The 12,527-nt window shown below is 33.4% G+C and overlaps 2 protein-coding genes across 2 annotated transcripts; one reads left to right on the forward strand and one right to left on the reverse strand.

The window, feature by feature from the left end:
- The first annotated feature begins 991 nt into the window (after positions 1-991).
- Positions 992-1,955, forward strand: LOC115719530 (18.2 kDa class I heat shock protein-like). Its single transcript, XM_030648612.2, has one exon. It carries the CDS (start codon positions 1,293-1,295, stop codon positions 1,767-1,769), a length of 477 nt encoding a protein of 158 aa, XP_030504472.1. The 5' UTR covers positions 992-1,292; the 3' UTR covers positions 1,770-1,955.
- A 9-nt stretch (positions 1,956-1,964) lies between these two features.
- LOC115719529 (uncharacterized) lies at positions 1,965-4,689 on the reverse strand. The gene is made up of 11 exons (XM_030648610.2): positions 4,387-4,689; positions 4,151-4,285; positions 3,911-3,977; positions 3,694-3,790; positions 3,570-3,614; positions 3,211-3,307; positions 2,948-3,031; positions 2,700-2,728; positions 2,484-2,609; positions 2,319-2,370; positions 1,965-2,208 (listed from the first exon to the last, which is right to left on the reverse strand). Exons 1-11 carry the CDS (start codon positions 4,553-4,555, stop codon positions 2,120-2,122), a joined length of 990 nt encoding a protein of 329 aa, XP_030504470.2. The 5' UTR covers positions 4,556-4,689; the 3' UTR covers positions 1,965-2,119.
- Positions 4,690-12,527: the final 7,838 nt, after the last annotated feature.

Consider the following 12,527-nt stretch of genomic DNA (forward strand, 5'->3'; position numbering starts at 1 on the left):
CAACCCAAACCGTAAATTTAAAAAAAAAAAAAAAGTTAAAAAATTATATATGGAGTAAATTCCCCTTAAATTTATCTTCATAAATTTTATTAGCTAATTTATTATATTTGACAATTTTATTAAAAAAGAAAAATAGATATTTACTAAATTAATTCTCAAATTTCAATGTACCACATGTATATCTGTATATACTGTAACATATCCACTTGGATACTTACCAGAGCCTTTTGAACGAAATAGTAAATATCAAAATAGAAGTAGAGTTTAGAGAATTTTATCCTCAAAAAATTAATTTATGAGATTAAGTATAACAAAATATAAATTCAAGTCGTATTACTTTCAATATCTCAAATTAAATTTATTGTATTATAAATTTCAAACAATATTATATTTGACACGAAATTAACTAGAGAACTAATTTTTTAAATAGTGCTAATACATAAGAGTACACTACTGTTTTAGTAGTTGATGGTCAACAGTTTATTTTGATTAGAAAACAAGAAACTAACCATTCATTCTTCGTATTTCTTAAGATCTTGTCTTTTTCCTTGTTGGTGTCTTTGTTGTCGTTTCAGAATTGTTGAGGTATTTGTTCCCAATGCACTTCAATGCAATTTCACTTCAAAACAAAAATGCTTAACATGAAACCTAAAATAATGTTAGCATATCTTATAAGCTTACCTTAGATCATAAAAGAGAGCATTACTATTTTCTTCCTTCGAGATTAACCTTAATTTTACAATTTCACGTTTATAATGTGACTAAAATAGATTTTTTCTAAACAAATTACTAACATAGTTGATTTGCATTTTATGTGCAACATTTTATATAATAAGCATGAAATCTAACACTTTTGTATTATAACGCTTTATTTTCACCCAAATAATAATAATAATAATAATAATAATCTACAATTTTTTTAATTTTCTTTTTATTATTTTTTTTGTTGCTAAAAAAAAAAAAGTAGGTTCGGAAGAAGGTAGTAGAACATTGTGGAGAAAAGACCACGTATTGCCATCTTTGATTATCATCGAACCTAATAGTATCATCAAGATGAAGACATGATGAGAGATGGGCTTATCTTGAAATTGCTAGAATTCTCTTCCTTAATCTTTTACCTTTTTTGACTATTACAATTACAATACCCCAACAAACCAGAACACTCCTCCCATCACTATATATACCCTTGAGTGTGTTTATACTCCACCAATATCCATAGTGAAGTTGTTCAATCATCAATTGAATTATTTCTTTCTTCAAAATCTTACATTTTAAGCTTAATTCTCTCAACAATGTCTCTCATTCCCAGCTTTTTTGGTGGCCGAAGAAGTAATGTGTTTGATCCACTCTCCCTAGACATATGGGATCCCTTCGATGACATCTTCAGCTCTACACGGGCTGTGGTGCCTTCATCAGCAAGAGAAACATCGGCATTTGCCAACACGAGAATTGACTGGAAGGAGACCCCGGAAGCTCATGTTTTTAAAGCTGACCTCCCTGGCCTTAAGAAAGAAGAAGTGAAAGTTGAGGTGGAGGAAGGAAGAGTCCTCCAGATAAGTGGGGAGAGGAGCAAAGAACAGGAGGAGAAGAATGACAAGTGGCACCGCATTGAGCGCAGTAGCGGAAAGTTCCTCCGGCGGTTCAGGCTGCCAGAGAATGCCAAGATGGACCAGGTGAAAGCTAACCTTGAGAATGGTGTGCTTACCGTTACTGTTCCTAAGGAGGAGGAGAAGAAACCTGAGGTCAAGCCTATTCAGATCACTGGCTAGAGATGATAACTTGGCTCACTGAGATGTTTCCTCATACTGGTTTATGTTTTGTGTTGAACTAAATAATGTCCTAGTACTTGTGTTCGTGTGTGCTAGAGTTGTTTTGTTGTGTCAGTATGATGTGTAATCAAAGTGTGTGCGACTTGTTTTTTCAGTTAATGTAATGAATATTTAATTTTCTTCTAATGTCTATGCTTTTTCTTTAGTCTAACCAAGAGTTACTTTATAATATACTAGACAAGTGTATAAATATACATACTTTCTCTGCATGCAAAATCAAAATTACCATGCCCAGATAAAAGGGTGTTCACTAGTAAACTAGACTAACTAGTATTGCATTTGATGCGATGTCATCCTTTTGATGATAGAAACTCCTTCACATTATGCAGAATGCCTTTATCATATGGATTTGTAAACCACACTTCAGTGCAGCCATTCCCTGGATGGAAATTTTATTTATTTATGTAAGGGTGAATGTTTAAAATACATGATCATAACCTATAATTGTGCCCAAGTTAGATTACTGGTTTGAAAAATTGAAATGTTTACCTGGTTGGTGTTGTATAATTAACTGGAATTCTGGATACTTGTTCCAATTAATCTACATGGAATAACAAAGAGATCATTGCTCATTAGAATCTGCACTTCAAGCAACCAAGAACAGATTAAATGATTTACAAGAGTATAGTGTTTGATTATCACATAGCAACTTACCCACTCATCAGTTCTGATATTGAAACATATGCAATATGCATGCCATGTCAAAAATGGCACCTTCCATACCAATTGAAGAATAGCAAAGATTCTTAAACTAACAGCCAATCTTTCAGAGAGACTAGCCTATTAATTGGTGGAACAACAATATATTAGTCATGGAAGGATTCGTGATTGATGCTGAAAAAGATCTAGAATTGATTCAGTATTTTATACCTCTGAACTATGTATTCTTGAGATGGTGTCTGAAAATGTAACAGCAATACAATCAAGCAATCATCAAAGCCTATGTTAATACAGTGTGCGTTCTGATTCTTGAAAATATAGATATGTGAGTACAATAGTTTACAGAAAGTACAAATATGTTCCAACTAATATGCTTTATTCATCAATTTTGATGGAAAATGAAAAAGATCTCCATACTTTCCACGTGTGTTCAGAACATACAATCAATCATAACTTACAGTCAGATGAGCATGCCAGAAATGAAGCTTCAGTAACAATGAACCCAAGCAAAAGAGCCATGAAAACAAGGTAATTCTTTTGACCTGCAAACGAAACCGGTAAAGAATGTAATGTGGTTTAAAAACAAACTCAACATCAGAAGTTGTTAAATTTAGTGGCCACCTTCAAGGAAATAGCAGCATCAGAAATTTTTGGACTGGTTTGAAATCTAAATGTACTACAGTTATATTTGAATCATTAAGCATGACATCTTTATCATTACCTATGCAGTTTCCAAAAGCAGGACAATGATGGTCAAAACCTTTTATGTATGCCGTACAGTTCCTGCAATATCTCACCCTCCTCTCCAAAATAGAATCCTAAAAGAAAATTAAGTAAAGAACATTCAGTTTTACAAAGTAAAAATAAAAATACACAGATGCACAGCTAAAATCATATTCGACCTGATTAGAATATTTTAAACTTTCCCATCAATAATTAATATGAAATCAATTTGAAGAGTATATTCCACCACATTGCTTCTATCTTCAACATTCACCACAACAAAATAAAGAACTGAACTAGATTTGATTAATAGAGATGCTGTGTTCCTTCAGATTATAAGGGACTAAAGAAGATTACTTCAGCCGATTCATGACTTAAGCCACTTGCTAAAAGCTCCAGGTCCTGCATATTAATCATTAAGTCATTAGTGGTTGTACAAGCCTACAGTAGAATATTAGTTAGCTCAGCTCAAATTATCAACCTCGTCCAGATTATTTAGTTCATCAACTGAACCCTCTGTTGGTTTGTCTGAAAAGGAAGGCACATGCCTTACCACCCCAGGATCACTCTTTAACATACTGCCAATAAGAACATCTACATTAGTAGTTCCCGATCTTTCCCTCTTTACTATACAGAATATAATAACAGCAAATATTTTATATTCCTATTATCTTGGGGCAAGGGGTACAGTATACAACCTACACAGACCAAAGATAAGCATAGCCACTTCTCCATTAAACAAGATATCCATAAAAAGTGATACACCTGCAACAAAAAATTGAGATCAAAAGCTTCCAGATTATGATTACCCAGTTAAAATTTTCAATTTTAGCAATACCCAAATGAAATATCAGCTTAAACTATACACTATTATAATACAGAGCCTCAGAAACGTCTAATTATATGTATAAAATAGTATATTAATAATGAAATAGTACCTTTCCGGATGATAAAGACATAAAAACACCAAATGAACAGTATATTGAAGAAGACGAAAGCTGGGGCAGAAGCATGAATACCAAGAAGTCTTCTGAACCATCCTCCCAAACCCATTACAAGCAGCAGCACTAGAGCTGTTATAGAATATCAAAACGACAATTAAAGACAATTATTTTCAAGTTTCCTTAAAAATTCAACAAACAAGTAAAGTTGAAAATTGAAAATAAAAGAGGACCTGAGAGTGAGAGTTGAAGTAGAAGAGAAGAAGAATTAGAGAAGAATCGAGTCACCAATGAGAGAGCAAAATAAGTGAGCAAAACCATGTTACATGAAACGAAGCAGCGAGCAATTAAGCTCGGCCAAGCCAAATTCTCTCTTCTTCTCTGATTCTGCAGTTGAAGCATTTTCGTGCAAGAAAATACTTTGATTTTTGTAGATGTTTTCTCTCGTTGACAAGTACCAGGTGTGGAAACGAAGAACAAAAGAAGTCTAATCCAAATTCCAAATTCCAAATTCCAAATTCCAATTTGAACGTACGTCGTCGTTTGAGCACAATTGTATGGATTGATTTCTATTCATTTTTTTACTAAATTTTGGAACAGGAAAAACTAGGGATGCACACGGGGCGGGGAATTGGCAGGGAGTGCTCCCCCGTCCCTATCCCCGTTAAGAATTTTAATCCCCATCCCCGTTTATTCCCCATCGGGGATGGAGCGGGGAATCCCCTAATGGGGCGGGGAATCCCCTAATAATAAAATAAAGTTTATAATAAAATTTTTAATATACAAAAATATTAAACTACATAAAAATTAAAATATTACACATTAATTATTATTCAATAAACTAATTATTATCCAAAATATAACTTAAAATTCATAAAAAATATACTAATATACTAAAAAAAATGCAAACATAAATTATAAATTATAAAATATTATTAAAATATAAGATAAAATACAAACGAGTCCCCGTCGGGGCGGGGAGTGTGATCCCCGTTCCCGCCCCGTTTAACATTCGGGGACAAAAAGTGATCCCCGTTCCCCATTTAGACGGGGAATCCTCGCCCCATTAGGGGCGGGTCCCCGCGGGGCCCATCCCCGTGGGGAAAATGTGCATCCCTAGGAAAAACTAATGGGCTAAACAAATTAAGGAGAAAACAAAAAGAAAGGTTTTTCCTATTTTCATAAGAATTACTTTTTACTTTCCTTAACTTACTTTATATTAATTATATTTTTATTAATTAAAAATAAAAAAAAGTCAAATATGTCTTTCAATCATATATAAATAAAAAATAATTACATGTTCTAACCATGATAATTTAGTCAAATTAAGTCATTCCGATTACCTATCTTGTAAATAAAATAAAATGATTTTGATTTCCTTTCTGGTCAGTTTAGTAAACAACAAAATAAAATATCGTTTCCGGTTATTTTATATTTTAACCAGATTGATTTCTTCTATTAATTATTCTGATTCCAATTACAGTTAGTAAACATGCCATAAAAATAAAAAATAAAAAATGATATGAAAGAGCACCACTTTCGTACTTATAGATAGATGCGTCTATTCTATTTTTGTGAGGGTAGATTTGGAAGCATTGTACTCTATGCAGTGTAATTATTATGGATTGTAATTGCTACACGTTATAATAATTACACTGTATAGTAATTGTTTAGATATCAAATGCTAATTAGACGTGAATTTTTATTATTATGTTTGGCAAGATAATTGGTAATTACACATTAATTAGTGGTAATTATATAATTTGAAAAGTTATTCTATGATTGGATTTATATGTAACTAAAGGTACTTACACAATTTATCATGTTTGACGGACGATGTAAATACACTGTAATTGTATAATTAAAGGTAATTGAGGGGTTTCAATTATACTCTCTGTTAACCCAAAAATTAGCGCTGCTAACTCTCGAGATTAGTCGCCTAATAACCAAAGGACTAACGAGAGCATATTCAATTAGCCTACTCACTCGGCGTGCATTTCTCAAAGTCACCATCAATACTTACACGTCTCGAGATATGTCCAAGCAGCTCCAGGACCAACCCCGTGAGTTGTGCACAGGTGTGTGAGTGTCGTCCAACCTAGAACAGCCTAGGAACAAGCAAAATTCACAACAAAAAATTTAGAAATCATATACGCATTTCATTATGAATGTGTAGAAGAAAGGAATCGGAAACTTACTCACTAATTTGAAGCTTTCTTGCTCTGCTCGAATGGTATCGTCAAGAAGATTCCTATAAATTCCTCGAAGAACTTAGGAGAAAACTTAGTTGAAAATCTTTTGTTCTGGTTTTTAAGAGTTAAAATGGCTAAAAGGATCACCAAAGGTTCCTAGTCCTATTTATAAGCAATTTGAAAAAAGAATTAATCATTTCAAAATTCAAATTTTTGGGTTTCCCTCCAAAAAGTAGATGTTAAGCACTCATTTGTTTGATTTGAAGAATCAGAACTGGTAATTGTAATTGAATTGATTTTATAGTGGATGTTCCTTTACCCGGTTCAAGGGAACCCAAGCACTACTTGGTTGGAATGCGTTTCCAATGCAGAGGAAGCTTGTAAATTCAGTGTTCTTTGATTTACTCTTTGTTTAATTCACGAGAATAATCTGTTTAGATTAATTGAACTGAATCTGTAGTAATTAGGACTTTCAATTGGTATCAGAGCTAACTTTTCATGTAAAGAAATTGTGATCTTGGATTTGTCCTAATTTTTGATCGTCTTTTACTTCCATTTGTTAATCAGTATCTTCTGTATGCCTTAGGAACTGGTGTGAGTATTGATCTCCCAACTCTCATGTATGATCGAATTATGAGTTCTACCTCTGCCAAGAGTATCAAGCATACCTTGCCTTATCCCAGCTTGATCAACAGAGTGGTTAAACGAGGTTCTCCAGTTGTTTATGAGCAAGACAAAATCCTTCCAGTCCCATCCATTGGTAAATTATTTAATCATGTGCATAGCAAACCACTTCCACTATCAGTTTTGGATGTCTCTGCTGTTGGGGCTTCACTAATGGAAGACTTACCCTCTGCTCCAACTGCTCCTTCATCCTCTCGAGATGAGGCTGCTTCCCGTTCTTGGCAATCTCAGTTGCTCACCACTGTTACTGATTTGGCCACTTCCTATGCTCGTGATCAACTCAGGCAACGTCGCTTTGAAAAATCAGTCATTGATGTTCTCACTGCTATGGCCAATGTCCTCAAGGAATCTGAAGCTTCTTCAGCTGTTCATTCTCAGGGGATTGTGTCTAGCTCCTCTGCTGATGGGTCTGGCCAGCATAAGGCCTCTCCTGGTCTCTCTCCATCTCATGTTGCAGTAGTTCCATCTGCTAAACAAAGTCAGCCACAAATGTCTGCAACTCTTCCAGTACCTTTATCTACTGATGTTCAAGGTGCTCAAGTTATTTCTCCATCAGCTGGTCTTGACAAAGAGATTGATTCCTGGTTTCAGCAAGGAGAGGATATTGGGGCTGGTATTCAGGGGGAGACTTCACACACTGCTGTAGTCCAGGGGGAGCATTCAAATGTGGCAGCTGTTCAGGGGGAGATTTTCACTGTAGCTCTGTCATTTGCTCCTGATGGTGGTGACTCAAGGATTCTTGGTTCCTATGCTCCTCTGGTCTCTTATTCCAGCAGTGATTGATTATGATCATCGAGGGGAAGTTATTTTACCTTTTGATAAACTTTGTATACAGTGTTATTTTTTTTTTTTGGGTTTGTGTTAATATTTTGAATATTTCCTGTGTATCTTTTTGATTGCGGTTTGTCTAAACTTTTGGTTGTTTAATCTGGATTGTCGTTGATCATAATTTGCCAAGGGGGAGATTGTAAGTGTCATGTTTTGTGAGGCAAATTAGATAATACTTTTGTTCAGTATTTCTGCATCAGTATTTGTTTGTCTAACATCTTTTCTGTAGTTAGTTGAATCTGTTTTCACTAATTTCATTTTAATGCCATATCAGCTTTCTGCAAGTTTGTTAGTTTGTGCCAGCTGTACTTTGCTGGTTGGTTAGTTAGTTAGGTTTATTATCTTTAGTATATAAATTCTGTTAGGACTGTTGTGCTAACTAACTCTCTTCTGTTAGAATCTTCTACTTGATTCTTGCTCTGCTAGGGCAATATTTTTTTGTGTTTGTTTCATGTTTGTGCAGATAGAAATTCCGATGATCTTCCTGAGGTTGAAGATGAAGATTGAATCTGCCTGATCTGAAGAGATTTCAGATCACTCTGTTGAAGGTGGTTCAGCTGTCTGAATGTTCAGAGTTCGTGTGTACAGAGATCTTTTGGTGATTAGATCTTGATACTTGAGTGTGTTCAAGTGTTAGGTAACATTGTATAAAAGTCAATTTAGATTACATTGTTTGATTTGAAGAATTAGAACTGGCAATTGTAATTGAATTGATTTTATAGTGGATGTTACTTTACCCGGTTCAAGGGAACCCAAGCACTACTCGGTTGGAATGCGTTTCCAATGCAGAGGAAGCTTGTAAATTCAGTGTTCTTTGATTTACTCTTTGTTTAATTCACGAGAATAATCTGTTTAGATTAATTGAACTGAATCTGTAGTAATTAGGACTTTCATTATATAATCATGGAGAATTATATATAGGCATATATAGGCGAAACTATGGTGCCGTTTGGTAACACTTTTGTTTTTAATTTTTTAATCACAAAATGAAAGTAAAATTTTTGTTTTTAAAAATTTTGCTTTTGAAAAACAAAAATGCGTTCTGTAACCACTTTTGTTTTTCAATTTTAAAAACAAAAAACAAAAGTTTGTTCTGTAAAGTTCATTTTCATTTTTATTTTTTGATTTTATTTACGTCGGGTTTAGGTCCGGGGTCGAATTTGGGTTCAAGTCAGAGGCCGAGTTCAGCGCCAGGGCCGTGAGGGGATTTGGGTCCGGGTTTGATCGAAGTCCAAGATATTAATTAAGAAAAAAAAATCTGTTTAAGAAAATATTGAAAGTGATTTTTTTTTTGTTTTTAAAATTTTGATTCTCATTTAAAAAATTGAAAAGTAAAAACAGTTTTATAGAACGTGTTTTTGAAAAATATTTGACTTTTTCAATTTTAAAAAAAGAAAACAGATTAAAAAAATGTTACCAAACGGCACTTATATGTATGTATACGCGATATGAATATATGGATAGAAATACCTTCAGCCATTGATTCTTTGAGCTTCACTCCCCCACACGATCTTTGGATCTGCAAAAGAAAATAAAACTTAGCTAGTGTGTGTATTCAGGCTTCCAAGCTCTCTTTACTCTCTTTAAATAGAATTTATTATTTTCACAGAATGAGTGAGGAGTTCGGGGACCGGTAAGCTATATTTATAGGTGATATATTCCATCAGTATCTGTGCTACATTAATTGTCAGAATATTTTGACAACTAATTTGGGAAATAAATTAATTAGTAAATCGTAATCTGATCATATTTAAAAGATTTACTCTTATCCTATTTTAATTTGTGATAATATACAATCAGCGAGTAGTCAGTGAGATAAAGCAAAATTAATTTAAATGATTTTGTATTAATATTAAAAATATTCTAATATTAAATGAAAATATTCTAATAAAACACGCTAGGATCTAATGTGCCAAATCAGTTTTCTGTTAACCATATAAGATAAAAAATAAGAGAAAGATCACAACTTAGATGGCGTTTGATTTACTGGAATGTAATTGTAATGGTAATAGGAATAGTAATGAAATGTAATGGTAATAGTAATGGGATTACTATTTCCATGTTTGGTTTATTTTGTAATAAACATTGTAATCATTTTTTTTATTTGGTTTAGTATAAAATAAAATTGAATAATTAATATATTGACCAAAATATCCTTATTTTATTTATTGCGAACTACATTTGGTAAAGAGGTAATAAAGAGAAGGGTAGAAAAGTCTTTTTGCAGTATATTGGTAATTGTAATCCTCATTCATTTGTCATACTCATGTAATGAGAATTCATCCAAGTAGTGTAATACTCATTACAAGGTAAAGTTAAAAGCCCCAACCAAATTTGAAAAAATATGCATAAAATACCTTAAAATTTTTTCCCTAATCTAATACATTTTAAAATTTAAAAAATACGACCACTTTACAATAAACCCAAAAATACCCCTCTCATTTTCAAACCTCAAGTCTCTCTCTTCCTCTATCTCTCTCGGTTGTTCTCTCACCATCTCACCCTCACCAACCCTCTTTTTTTTTTCGTCGGATGTGATTTGGGCAAAATCTGGATTTGGGGTTTGATTTCGTCAGGCCCGATGCAGCCCGATGCAGGCCCGATGCCGGTCCGATGGTAACACAAAAAATTGAGAAAGACAAAGGCCCGATAGTGGGCCCGATGGTGGGCCCGATGCATGTGTAAAAAAAATAGAATTTGATATGGCTCGATGGGTCCGATGGGCCCGATGGTTGGCCCGATGGTGGGCCCGATGGAGCCCGATTGCATGTGTAAAAAAATAGAATTTAATATGGCCCGATGGGTCCGATGGGCACGATGAGCCCGATGGTGGGCCCGATAGTGGGCCCGATGGTTGGCCCGATAGTGGGCCCGATGGGGCCCGATGGTCTACAGTGTAGTGAAAGAGAGAAGAAAAGAGAGGGGGTAATGTAAATGGGGGTATTTTAGGAATATTATAAAATGTGTCATATCCCACAAATATCAAATATTATGAGTTTAAGGGAAAAATTTCAAGAATATGTAAGCATAAAAAATCAAATTTCCCTATTGTAATTGTAATCTCCATTCCATTCCAATCTTAATTACACCAAAGCAAACATACCATTAATATCATGAATATTTAGCATCAGTGAGAGTTTTTTTTTATTAGGAGAAAAAAAATACAAACCAATTTATTTTTATAATAATTTAAATTTTACTACAGGCACGACTATAAAATATAATATGATTTTAATATATATAATTTTCAATTATTATAAAAAAAAAAAAAAAAAAAAAAAAAAGAAAAAAACCTAGCGAAATACTGTACCCTTCTTTGAGAAATTTGCTAAACTAACTATTTAAAATAGTAAAATTTATAAAATAACTTTACACATGATGGTTATACAATGTAAATTTATGATAATTTTGTAATCATGATAGTTATTTATAGTTGCATAGTATAATTTATAATTATTTTTGTGATATAAAAAATAATTTTGCTGATAAAAATTTGAAAAAGTAATTTTGCTAATAAAATCATTCATGGTCTATTTTTACAAAAGAGTCTCCCTAGTAATCTATAAGCGAAATTTCCACAAACAGTGTTATTTTATTTTTGGACTACTCAATCAACCCTCTTGATTCCTTTCCAACTCCGCAAACGTATCATGACACGCTGGATAGGACAGCGCTATCATTGCTTCCACATCAACTATGTGCCGTGGATTTCGCTCCGTTCGGTCCCACCATTTTTTAAAATTTTAAGCTCCTATGTGACCCCCACTCATATATTTGATTTATATCTATGATTAATCATATTATGCGATTCGGGTTGATTGATCGGACGGCTGTCGGTCCATCAGCTGGAAAATAGAGCTGGTAAAAATATATTTTTTTATGAAGACAAGAGAAGGCTCAAACTGGGCTTGGCCGGGCCACTGAGGCGAAAAGAGTCGCTATCGGATCATGGACAAACTCACCCCGTGCATGTGGGCCACGTGTATCTCATCGACTTCCTTCTTCCTCATCGTAAGTCAGAACAACCTGGTTTCGACCCTCGTTGACCCTAATATTACATTTACATATTACAGCTTAATTTTGTTAAATTCGGCGTGTCTGATAGTCATATGGATTTTGTCCTTCTATTTTTGTTACTTTTTTTTTTTCTTTTTGGTCTTTATATTTTTTTAGACTGTGAGGCCCTGTTCTTCGCCAATATATAGTATGATCACAAAACGTCAAAACTGGGTTTATTCGATTTTTTTCTTGGAGGGTAAGAATATTGAGTATCATGTAAATATATCTATGCGAGGTCAGTTTTTGCATGTTATTCAATTTAACAATTATAGGGTCGAATTTTGTCTAAATTATTAAGTACAATAATTGAGCTTTTTTAATTAATCAAGTAAATAATTGTGTTGCTTATTAATATTCAATGAGCCATTATAGTTTGTCCCGACTGCAATAATACTTTTATATAATAACCTTTAAAATTAAAAAATAAATAAATTGTAAGACTTTATTTTTATTTATTTTTTTTACGGAATTTTACATAAAAATTCCTATAACAATTAACGGAACAATCTAAATTATAACTAAAATTTATATAACAACCCACATAGAAATCATCGGAGAAACTCAAACTCGTAAATTTGAAAAAAAAAATAATATATAAAGTACTTTTCCTA

The sequence above is a fragment of the Cannabis sativa genome, chromosome 2 (genome assembly GCF_029168945.1).
Source record: "Cannabis sativa cultivar Pink pepper isolate KNU-18-1 chromosome 2, ASM2916894v1, whole genome shotgun sequence".
Lineage (NCBI taxonomy): Eukaryota > Viridiplantae > Streptophyta > Magnoliopsida > Rosales > Cannabaceae > Cannabis > Cannabis sativa.